This window comes from Ovis canadensis, chromosome 18 (assembly GCF_042477335.2).
Source record: "Ovis canadensis isolate MfBH-ARS-UI-01 breed Bighorn chromosome 18, ARS-UI_OviCan_v2, whole genome shotgun sequence".
NCBI lineage: Eukaryota > Metazoa > Chordata > Mammalia > Artiodactyla > Bovidae > Ovis > Ovis canadensis.
This window is the reverse complement of record NC_091262.1, coordinates 78,851,145-78,863,147: the sequence shown is the minus strand read 5'-3', so window position 1 is coordinate 78,863,147 and position 12,003 is coordinate 78,851,145. Positions and strand designations below refer to the sequence as shown.

Here is a 12,003-nt window from a genome sequence, read left to right as displayed (position 1 = left end):
GCTTCCTGAGAGGCATCAGTGAGTCTCCCTTCATACAAAAGAGCAAGTGCCCAGGACTGGCTCTGGCCCTTCTCTGGGGTAATCTCCCGCTTCCCACTCCCCAGCTAACCACACTCTGGGCCCCCATCTGCCAACAGCTCTTGTTCATAGCCTGGTCAACCGTGATTCCTAACCTTATCCCCCGTGTATCAGTGAAGAATTGCAAACAGCTGCTAGTAACAGAGATTGGAAATAACTACGGCTTAAATAAGACAGGGGTTATTTCTCACAAGTTAAAGAAGTAACTTTAACAGTGTCAGAGCCAGGTGGTCCAAGGCTGGTGTGATGACTCAGTGGTCATCAGGAACCCAGGTTGTTCTGTCTTTCTGCTCCTCTAGCCTTTATATGTGGCTTCTGCCTCAAATTTGTCTCATGGTGCAAAATAGCTGCAGTAGCTCCAACCATCACTTGCATGTTCCATATAAGAAGTAGAGTTTGGGAGTGGGAGCAAAAAGGGCACAGGCAAGCTATCTGATCCCTTTTAAGGAGTAGTCACACCCAGTAATTTCTGTTTATATCTCATTGGCTGTCCCTGGCTACAGAGGAGCCTGGGAAATCTTGCCACCCAGAATGAAAGGAGGACTCTTCACTAATGAGAAAAGTGGGATGACACTGGGGAGCCAGCGGTCTCTACCACACCCTCCGATTATGCCGGATGGAGGCAGTTCTACTTCCCCTCCATCAGGCCCCATGTTCACCCATGTCCCTGAGCCCAGCTCACACCTGGCAGAGATGAGGAGACGTGGTGAGTGGCGTTTGTGAGGCTTGCCCTCCGACACACAACGGGTGTTCATTCAGCTCAGGCTACCTCCCCAGGCAGACGCAGAGCTCAGGACATGACCTTTGCTTCTCTAACACTTTCTAAGCCCTGAAGCCCGGCTCCCATTTAGTAAGAATCAATTTAGGGGGCGGGAGGCCCCCTGCCACGTGCTGTCTGAATCGATGGGGGCGGGCACTCAGCTGATCACTCTGGCCAGTGAGGGACCAGTGACCCTGCACCGCCCCCGCAGAGGGTGTAGGGCCCCCAGCCACGTGGGAAGAGGGAAGTGGGGGTCAGCGAGGTACTTGGAGAGGCTTGACCTTGGACTGACAGAGGAGGATGCTCTCGGGGGCCGGCTCTCAGACACAGGGCCCAGACCCCGGGAGCCCCAGGCAGGATGGCCCCAGCTCCCTCACGGAGCCCAGGGCCGAGGCCCCCAGGAAGGAGGCCTGCAGGGAGGACCTTAGAGGCTGCAAACCAAGCCCCACCTCAGGTCGGAACCGCAAGGGCCCACCATCTTACCCCGGCTGGGGAGCAGCACAGCCTGACCAGGAGGCTACAAAAGCCTCACCTGGCCCCCTGTCCGCCCCCGAGCTCCCGGGTAGGGGCAGCAGACCGGCCCCCGGCCCCCTGGCCTGGCTGGGCCGCCGACGGGAGGCCAGACTGCCCTTCTCCAGGTTCCTGGATGAGGTCGCCGTGCGGGTCCTAGACCCTGGGACGCTGGAGGCCTTTCGGGGGCCCAGGGGCCGCAGCCCAGAGCCCTCCCCTGGTGAGCAAGACCCAGGTCCAGCCCAGGAGGCCCTCGCTGGAACCACCGCCCCAGAGAAGATCCTGGCTCTGAGCCCCCAGCTCTCCTCGGAGATCGCCCCGGAGGCTGTGAGCAGGGCCGGGGAGGGCCGGGCCGTAGAGACCACTGGGCTTCGCGTGGGCAGCAACAAGCATGGAGGCCGGGCCGCCTCCCCCCGGAGGCCTCTGGGCCGGGTGAGTCTCAGCCCCTGCCCATCCCCCAGTCAGCAGCGGACAGAGATCTGCTGGGCCCCTGCCCTGCTCCCTTCGGGGGCCGTTGCCCCACCAGCTCTGGCCGACCCTACCGAGCTCCCTCCTCACCGCCTCTTTCATAGTCACTGGAATGGCAAAGGCCATAAGAACCCAAAGAATGGACCTCTAGGATGAAACCTCCGGATTAAGGGCAGGAGGCTATTTCTGGAGTATGCATGAGTAGACAACAAGGATATTCATAGCAATAATAATAATATCACTCCCCTATTAGCAGAGACCTCACTGTTTTATCACAGGATTTCCTATGATGTTTCCTTTGAGGTTTTGAATGTCAGTCGTGTCCATGTGAGGTAGGATGTCACGGCCCTGTCAGGCAGACAGGTGGGCCCAGGTCCTTCACAGCTGCCCATTTGATGGAGCTGGAAACTGAGGTCCTGAGTTGCCCCAGGGCCTCCTGAGAAACCTGGACTTGGACTGAGGTCTTTGTATTTGAATAGCACCTCAGCACGCCCTCCAGACGCACGCACGCACACGCACGCGCACACACATACACACACACTCTGGCTTCCGGGGAGTCGGGTTGTGTGGTGTGTCAGGGTGGCAGGACCCCCACCTCGGGACTGACCTTCATCTCCCAAACCATCTGTGTCCCCTGGGGCCGGGGCAGGTCCTTACGGGCTGTTGAGGACATTGTCCCCTCCTGACAACTCCAGGCACAGGACTGAGGTCGGGCCACGGGGCCAGGGCAATGGAGATCTCGCCCAGACCCCTCCCAAGAACGACCTCCCTGCAGGGAGGGATTCTGTTTCTCGTTACATTTATTTCCTTCTTTTGGCGGCACTGGATCTTCACTGCTTCTTGGGCTTTTCGAGACCTCTCGTTGTGGAGAGCGGGGCCACTCTCCAGCTGTGGTCCGCTGGCTTCTCACTGCCATGACCTCTCTTGTTGCGGAGCAGGGGCTCAGTAGTTGTGGTTTCCAGGCTCTAGAGCGCAGAGTCAATCACTGTGGCACAAAGGCTTATTTTCTCCAAGGCATGTGGGGAATCTTCCCGGACTGGGGATCGAACCCTTGTCTCCTGCACTGGCAGGAGGATTCTTTACCACTGAGCCGCCAGGGAAGCCCTGAGGGATTGTTGTGGAAACAAAGTCCTGGGCGACAGGAGAGAGCTGATGCTTGCTGAGTGCTTACCCACGCTGTTCTGTCTCCGTGCCTGACCTTGGTGCACCCCCAGCCCCGTGGGTCGGTGCCATCCTTGTGTTCCCAACATATAGGGTGGGGTGTGGGAAGAGGTGAGGGGAGGTCACGGGAGGAGTCAGGGTTCGATACAGCCACCTTAACTGACCCCTGCAGCCCTACTCCCTGGTGTCATTGCCTCCAATGACCTGACCTCCTCTTTCTCCAGGAAGAGCCCCGAAGAGGCATGGCTGCTGGGGGGTTCCGGGTGTTTGCAGCCTACCAGCCCTTCCCACCAGCTGGGCCGAGCGTAGCCGGTGAGCTCTCAGCTCAGGGTACAGTCACCTCAAGGACCTGGATAGATCACCTACCTGCTCTGAGCCTCAGTTTCCCCAGCCGAGGAAGGGCAGTAGTGGTCATGAGCTTTCTTTTGCCTTGTCCCTGGAAAGCGTCCAGCAGTCACCCAGTAAGCCTGGCGTCCCCAGCGTCCTCCACAAGGGCCTGGCGATCCAGGACTCCCCTCTGCTCTGGGCTCTGCACACCCTGCCCCCTCACTCTGGGGACCACTGGGTCCCAGGGGAGCCCCATGATGCTCAGGCCGCTGGAGGATTCCGTCTCAAGGTTCCTCACACATGCCTCCCAGGACTGCCAGGCGGCACGGAGTCTTCGGGACCTGTCGGGGCTCCACAGCAGGTGCTGGGGGGCAGGGCTCTGTCCCAGGGCCCAGCCAGAATGTCCTTCCCAAGGAGCTGGCATTGGCGCCTTGAAGCGGGAGGTGGGCATCAGCCCCCCACCCCACCCCAGCGTCATGTGTGGTCCACCTCCAGCCTTGCATCACATACTCCAAAGAGGCCAGTGAGACAGATGCTGGGATCAGGCCCATTCCACAGACCAGGAGCTAGGCTCAGCGAGCAGAGCTCGGCAGCCCTGGGCTGGGCTGCGCCCTGGCTCAGTGAGCCCAGACAAGCCGCATCCCACAGTGTCTCCAGGCTGCATGCATGGCGGGAATGGGAGGTGATGCACGCAGGTGCCTGCACGCAGCAGGAATCTGATCACCGGGCCAATGGGAGCTGCAGGTGACAGGCCCCTCCACCTGGCCTGGACAGGCTTGTGTCCCCGGAACTGTTCCCGGGGTGAAGCTGGAGCTTCAGGGAGACAGGGCAGACCCCTGGCTTCCTGGCATCGGTCTGAAAGCCGTTTCTCAAGGTCAGTGCCTGGAGTGACATCGTGAACCTCTTTGAGGAGGAAGCGGCAATGCAGGCCGGGGTTGCGGAAAGCGGGGTGGAGATGAGGTGGACTCTAGTCCTGCCTCTGCCAGGCCTGGCTGAGGGGTCATGGGGAACTCTGGTCTGACGCTTCGCTGTCCAGCATACAAGACGCTATGGTAGATCTCCAGGACCCTGAACTGCCACCACCACAGACCCAGTACCAAGGCTTGCTCATACTAGAATGTGAAAGACTTGAGCCAGGGGTTTCCTGAGAACTCAAGGGGCAGAAAAGAGCAGGAGGCACCAGCCAGTGGCCAGGAAGAAGAGGAGGGCTGGGGGCTCTGCAGCAGCCTTCAGAGGCTGGTAACAAGACCCCAGAGGCCAGGCCTGGGAGTCTCTGGAGCTGCGTTTGGATCCTGCCCAAGAGGCTTCCCCCCGTGGGACCTCAGGCAAGCCCCTCCACCCGCTGGGCCCCAGGCTCCCAGTCAGTGCAGCCAGCCTGAGGTGCGACAGTGCTGCTCCGCGGAGAGTGGGGGACCCCCAAGGTGCCTCTGGAGGGGGCAGCTGCTTGCTTCCCTGTTCCCCAACTGCTGCCACGTGGGAATGTGGGCCGGAGTTGCCAGATCTTCCAAAATTTCAGCAGGAGCCAAAAATATGGATTTTAAAATGTAAACGCTCCCAATTTTTAAATGTTGGCTCAAATTTAAAAAAAAAAAAAATTAAAACCCTCTCGCAGGCCAAATACAACATGCTGGCAGGCCAGATTTAGCTCAGGAGGCCAGTTTGCAGTCGCGGGCCTAGTCCATCTGCACTGGCGCACGGCTGGGGGCCTGAGGCCCTGCCCTGGCCACGCAAAGAAGTGTGGGGTGCGGCTGGGGGAGAGGACAGGGCACCTCTTGGTCCACAGCAGCATCCTCCTGAATAGCCAAGGGGAAGGACATTCTTGGCCCTGTGTGGGGACAGCTGCAAGCCAAGGTTTGAGGTCAAGTCCCCAACTTGCTGAGGGGCCTTGGGCCAGGACCCGCCCCTCCCCTGTCCATCAGTGCTCAGCTTGCTGTTCCAACTAAGGTATCGCTGTGTGCCCAGCACAGCGGGCCCGGAGACCGGCCTCTCTACCTCCCTGGCTGCCCCTTCACAGTCTCTTGGGCTGGCTCCGCTCCTACCTGAACCCCTCCACCCAGCAGAGTCCCTCCTGTCCCCGATCTGGGCTGGCTCCCTGGTGGTCTTATCCAGTGTCCGGGCTCAGGTGCTGTCTCTATGCGGACCACGTGGAGACCCACATCTCCTGGACCCTCCTCTGAGCTCCAAACCCCTGTCGCCTACCCTCTCGTCCACGCCCCCACTGAGATGTCCGAACATCCGCCCTGGGCCCCATTCTCCTGGACTGTGGGTGCCTTCAGCTGGACTCCCGGGGCACATACTCAAGCCTCAGGGCGTCCTCCACGCGGCAGCCCGAGGGGCACCCCTCTGTTCAGCTGCAGGCGGGGCTTCCCACCCTCTCAAGATAGAAGCCAGAGTTCTGACGATGGCGCACAAGACCCCCGACTCGATCTCTGCTCCCCGCTGGTGAACAGATGCCCCCCAAACTCAGAGCAGGAGGGGCACCTCATGGCACCCTGGGCAGTCTGCCTCCCGCTGTGAGCATATCAGCACCGTGAGGGCAGAGACGCTCCTCTGGTTTAGTCTGTGCGCTGCTGAGTCCCCTAGAACAGGGCCCAGAGGGAATGTTTGTTGAATGAATGCAAGCGGGCAAGGAGTAATGGAAAACCTCTTCGAAGAGGGTCCACCCTGAGTGATGGCATTAAAAGGTTGGCTCAGGAGCAGCGACAGCCCTTCGCCAGCCCTGCCTCCAAGACGGTCCCATGCACTCACAGCATGCTCTGAAGACTTTCCAGCCTCCCTAGACAAGGCACTGAGCTCAGAGAGGCTGAGGGGGTTTGCCCAAGGTTACATAGCTGCATGTGGGAGCCGGGCAGCCGCTTTCTTGACCACATCTGGAATCTGGGTCCCTCCGCCACCTCTGCCCTCAGTAGTTTTGGGCTTGTTTCCTCCCCTTGAAGAGGGGCTGAGGGAGCAGGATACTGAAGAAACCAAGAGAGCTGGGGCTCAAAGTAGATCTCAGGAGGGCCCAGGGGACTGAGCACAGGCCACATGGGAGGGCAGGGACTTGCCCAGGGTCACAGGGTGAGCCGGAGGGGCAGCCTGAGTGCCCGGCAGGCCCCCCTCTGAGCTGGCCTCGCTTTCCTTGTTGCTACAGTTTCGGGTATTACAGGACTGGGAAGTGGGGGCCGTAATAGGACGGGGCCAGACGGTCCAGCAAGGAGTCTCACATCCGCTCTTGGGGGCCAGAGCAGGGCTGACCCCCCACCCCCGCAGAGGGGTTCCCTGGGCAGGGCTCTGCGGGTGCATATATGTCGAGCCCCAAGCGGGCTCGGGCATCCCCAGCATGATCGTGAGCCTTGGGGTTGGGGGGAAGGGGCCAGCATGGGAGTGAGACCACGAGGGACCTTGAGAGCAGACCGGGGGCTGCTGGAGGCGGAGAGCAGGTGCCACTGGCTGGGGAGAAAGAGCAACTGCATTCATTCGGGCGCCACCGCCTGCTCACTGGAGGCCACGGTGCCGGGCCTTAGAGACAGAGATGCCGTGGCTGAAGCAGAGGTGCCCCTGCCATCAGGGCTGTCGTTTGGAGTGCAGGGGCAGGGGCAGGCCAAAGGGCCAAAGGAGTGGCGTCCAAAGGGACAGGGTGTGATGAGAAACCCTTCGGTGGAGAGAGGATCTCCTCTGGGTGGGTGGTCAGAGCAAGGAAGGCCCCAGCCCTGCAGCGATCCAGGAGGGAGGAAGTGCAAAGGCCCTGAGGCAGGAGCACGCTGGGTGAGCTTGGGACCAGCATGGTGGCCAGTGTGTGCCAAGCGAAGGGCAGGGGATTGGGGAAGGTGTGGGCAGAGGGTTAGGCAAGGCCAAGTCTGTGTTTCCCAACCCCTGACTGAGGCCTGGCTTGTGACCGAGTTGCCTCCCTCCGTGGGTCCTTGGCCATGCTGGCCACAGAATGGGCAGCTCAAGGGTGGAGGGGCTGTACCTGGCCCTCCGGAAGCTCAGAGTCTTGGGGACAGAGAAAGAAGGGAGGCAGCAGGGCTCCGGTGGTCAGTGGGGCGTCAGAATAGGGCTCAGGGTGTGGGAAGGTGAGCAGCCAGGGCAGCGGGGACCAGCACGGGCAGAGACACAGGAGGAAGAGGCGGACTGAGGCAGAGGCGCACGGCACCGTCCAGCTTAGCCAGCAAGGAGGGCTTGTGTGAGGCTGGGAAGTAAAGACGATGGCCACCCGGCTGGACCACCTCGAAGGTGGGACCACCCAGAGGGACAAGAGGCCAGTTCAGGGCGGACACTGATAATGTCACAGGTCTGCTGCAGCAATAGGCGCGGGGCTGTGAGCTTGGGGTGAGCCGGAGGGACGGCACCCAGGGCAGGGATGGACTGTCCCTCTGAGAGACCCAGAGTGCCCACCTGGGTTCCCACCTGTATCAGGAGACCACTGGGGGCCTCCCTTGCCTGTGGGCCCCTGGAGGGGCCCGATGTAGCCTTGAGGCTATTTCTGCTGCCTCTTTTCACGCTGGGGACCATGGACAGCTCACAGGCCCCTCAGAGCTGTGGTGCCCAGCACCCTGCCCCTTCCTGTAACAGAGGCGCCGCTTCCGGCCAGAGGACCGGGCAGTGCCCCTCGGGTCTCCTCTGCCCAGCCCATCCGCAGCCCTCAACTAACCTCAGGGGACTCAGAGCCAGCCATTCGTGCTTCTGCTGGGTTTCCTCATCTCAGGAATACCCCCGAATCTTGTGGTTATGAACTGCAGAGTTAAGACTCGAACGCGGGGCTCTGGCCTCAACAGCAAGACCGCTGCCAAAGGCACAGCGCCTCCCCATGGGGCCAGCCGCACACAGCTGTAATTGCTCTTGGCTCAGCTTCCCAGAGCTTCGCACACAACTCCAGCCCCCTGGGTGAGGTGCTGGGGAGACACAGCCAGGACACACCTAGCTGGGAAAGACATAGACCCTGCCCCAGGGAGCACACACCTGCTGTGGAGACCAAACCCAACAACTCAGCTAGGTCTCCTCCACGGAGGGCTGCCTGGAGGAGGTGGTCTTTCAGGATGAGGACATTAGTGACCACATGGGCGCTGGGTCTGGGGAGAAGGTGAGACTTGGTAGGATCAGAGCCAGGCTTCAGGGTCTGGATCATCAGAGTGAAGGGAGAGGCTGCTAAGGTGCTGGGGCTGGACCCCCAGCCCCTCTTCCCTGTCAGCCTCTGTCCCACCCTCGCTGCCCACCCCCTGCCACCAGGGCGACTCAGCATCCTCTCCTAGAGTCCCTTCGTGGGGCAGAAAAATCCAAGACAGGCCTTTTAGACGAGCTGAAACATTCAATATAAATAATAAATGCTAGATTTTTATAATTAAATTTTAATACATGCTTATTAATTTTAGACAAACTCGCTGGCAGGTCATTCACTGTGAGTGATGGAGGCAACCAGAGACATTTGAGGAGCGTCCCCCGCCTCTGGATGGGAAAGGTCCCTGAGGCTTGGGGGCCAGTCCCAGCCGGGCTGAGTCTCTGGGCTCAGCTCTCCTCCTCTGTAAAATGGGAGAGACTGCTTCCTGGAGGAAGAGCTGGCCAGCGCAATGACGAACACAGGGCTGCTGGGTGGTGGTGTCCTTGTGACCTCAGCCCTTCTGCTGTGGGTGGACTCCTGGGACAGGAGCCACGGTTTCATTTCTCAACCATTAGCCCCTGGAGGGCAGGGCTCACCTCATTTGCTGCCGCCTCCGAACCCCAAGAACCAAGCCCCGAGCTAATGAATGAGTGAGGCACCCGTGGGTGGATGATGGAACACTTGGACTTTTGGGGTTGGGGCTGACCCTGGCAACGCAGGGCTCCTCCCACCCTGCGTTGGCGGGGTGGAGGCCAGGCCTGCTGGGTGCTGGGGTGCCCTGGTGAAGGGACAGGACTGCTGCCTGGAACTCAGAGCCAGAAGGGAAGAGGCAGGGAAAGAGACGCCACAGAGGAGTAGGATTCAAGCATGCCTCGTCCGTGTTTATTGAGCGCCTGCTGTATGCTGGGATCAAGTGTGCTGAGCGTGCTGATGGGAACCCGGGAAAGGTGGGCCTGGGTACATAGGGGGCGTCGGGGAGGTGTTGGCCAATCGGCCAGCTCCTTGTCTTGGGGGAGGAGGGTATATAGAGGGGTCTGGGCTCGTGGGCTCCGACAACTTTTAGAGCGTCGGGGACTGTGTCTGGCTGCCAATCCAGACGCCTCGGGGATCCTTTCGTCTGAAATCCCTTCCTGCACCCCAACCCCTCCGCAGTCTGCGATGCAGAAGGGCAACAGAACGCCTCGTCCTGCTCCCCCCGCCCCCAAATCTAGCTCGCAGGTGAGGAAACTGAGGCCAGGGGCATCTCGGGAGGGCCCGAGCGAGCACCCGGGGAATTGGTGACGGAGCCTGGCGGAGGGCCCCCGGCCGGGCCTTCCAGCTCGGCTCTGGCGGCCCGGGCTGCGCCCTCGCCCGGCGGGGCGGTGGGGGAGGCGGCGTGGGGCCCGGACCGAAGCGGAGCGCGCTCCCGGCGGACGCGGCGGCGGCGCCCGGCGCGAGGGGCCGGGATGGGCAGTCATCAGTCTTCCCAGGTGTGTCGCGTGGTCCCTGGGCGCAGCAGCCCCCCTCCCCCGGTCCCCCTTGAATCCAAGGCATGGTACGGGAAGACTAGGGAAAGCTCCCGGGAGCGGCCTCTCCCGGGCGACGGAGAGCCTTCCCCGCGCCCCCCGCTCCGCGCAGGAAGTGCGATCCCGCCCGGGCCGCTTGCGGTCCCAGTCTTTCGCTGGCGCCCGCAGGGTTAACAGCAGCGGGTGGGCCCCCCGCCCGGCCCGCAGAGGGGCTGCCCAGCGGCGCGTGGCTGGGCGGGGAGGGTCTCCAAGCCGCGCGCGGGCGGGTCTGCGCAAGCCCGGCAGGGAGCCCCGCTGGCGAACCTAGTGCGCAGGGGTTAATCCCTTGGGCCCGCAAGGGGCGAGCCAGGCCCGGACCCCAGAAGCTGAGGGCAGAAGGGTCCCCGATTGAGGAGTCTGAGGTCCGGACTGCTAGCACCCTCGGTTCGCGAGCGTGTCTGGTTCTCCACTCCTGTACGGACCCCAACTGCCCGGTCTGAACATTCTCCGACTCGGAGGTTCTGCAATTCCGGGCTTGGCTTCCTCCGGGAGGGAGCATGGGGCTGGAAGGGTTAACGGGCGGGGTGGGGCGGGGTTGGGGGGTTGTGCAGCGGGGGCCGCAGCCGCCGGAGAGTTAACGCAGTCCGGCCGGGTCCCTTCTTTTTCGGGCGGGCGAGACCGGGATCGCCTCGGGCGGTGCGGTCCCGAGTCCCCGGACCAGCCCCTTCCTCTCCCCGGGGGGCGTAACTCGGTGCACGGCGGCCCAGGCGGGCTCACCTGTTACTCGGTCGAGGCCCCGCGCTCCCCTTGAGTCCCCGGGACCGCGGCCGGTGAGTGTGGGCTGGGGGCGCGCGGGCCGGACTTCCCAACCACCGAGGCGCGCCCGGGTGCCCCGCTGCTGTGCCCGCGGTGCCCAGCCCCGCTCGGCGCGGCCGCGGAGCGCACGACTCCTGCCTGCTGACCCTCTCGTTTGGTTTCTCGCAGGCCTCTGCCGCAGACATGGAGAAACTCAGGTGAGTGGAGCGTCCTGCGTGCCGGGGCTCCCGGGGCCGGGGTCGGGGATGGGGGCGCTGGGGAGGGCAAGGGGAGAGGACTGCTGTGCCCGAGCGCATCTGCGGTCCGCGGCCGCCCAGCGCGGCTGGCCCGGGCCGGTGTGCCTGTGTGTGGTGCGTGTGTGGGCGCGCGCGCGACTAGACAGCGGGGAGCCCCGCGCGGGGGTCCTCGGCCGGGCTGGGGCCACTGCGGCTGTGGGTGGGGGCGCGCCACCAAGGGCCGGGCCGGCGCGCGCGCGCGCGGGCCTCCGCGATCCCCCGGGCCCTGCCCTGGACTCTGGATTGTCCCCTGGGACCCTCGGGGTCTCTGCTCTGCGGTTACGCACCGAGTCCCCCGCGCCGGCCGCCCCCACTATCCCCCAGCTTGGTTCTGAGCTCTTAAGTTTACGCCTCAGTGGGGCTGGGGGGCGGGTGGGGAATGGAGTCCTCTTTGCTGGCCAGGCCGTCGCGTCTTGGAGCCATTTTGGGGGAGTCCCGCGACGGCGCCTGGGGAGTGCTCCCCTCTCGGCCTCCCTCCAGGTGCTGAACTTTGAGCCTCTGTGGACTCCAACTAGGCGCCCTTAGAGGCAGGCCTGGGATCCGTCGATTTGAATATTCATAACTTCCCTCGAGCCCCCTGACCCCCACTTTGGGAATACTGCGCGTGCCCCCCCCCACGACCCCCCTCCTCGTGTTTTCCTTCCGAAGGCTGAGCCTAGACTTAATGTGGGCAGGAGGCACAGCTCTGGCTTCTGGGTTTCAGGACAGTCTCCTGGGCTTGAGGGGTCTCTTGGCCTCCTCCCTCAACTCTCCTCCTTCCCCCTCCCAAGACCAGGATCAGCATCCCAGGGGAGGACGCTGGGTAGCAGGTATACCCATTCCCCAAGGGGCAGGGAGCCCGCAGAGCCCAGCTTGTTCCAGGACAGGTCCCTGGGTCTTGGGGAGGGTCCTAGGGCCTTCCCAAGTGACCCTCACTGCCGTGGATGGGTCACTGGGCATGCCCAGGTGGGAGCCTGGGACAGGTGGGCTCACATGGACTGGCCACAGGCTGGACATGAGAGCAGGGCCATCTTCTGGCCACTGGGCTGGAGTGCAGCCCTCCCCTGT

General features: G+C 62.6%; 1 protein-coding gene across 13 annotated transcripts in view; it reads left to right on the top strand.

The window, feature by feature from the left end:
- Positions 1-12,003, top strand: part of BEGAIN (brain enriched guanylate kinase associated) — a 45,705-nt gene that overhangs the window by 7,777 nt on the left and 25,925 nt on the right. For 2 of the 13 annotated variants that reach the window (XM_069559792.1, XM_069559785.1), the window contains exon 2: positions 10,850-10,878. In XM_069559792.1, coding sequence (XP_069415893.1) covers positions 10,850-10,878 — 29 coding nt within the window. Of the gene's footprint in view, positions 1-1,082; positions 1,781-8,938; positions 9,329-9,435; positions 9,600-9,775; positions 9,851-10,338; positions 10,384-10,458; positions 10,696-10,849; positions 10,879-12,003 lie in introns of those variants that run through there. The other 11 variants (XM_069559782.1, XM_069559783.1, XM_069559789.1 and 8 more) reach the window with 11 other exon arrangements.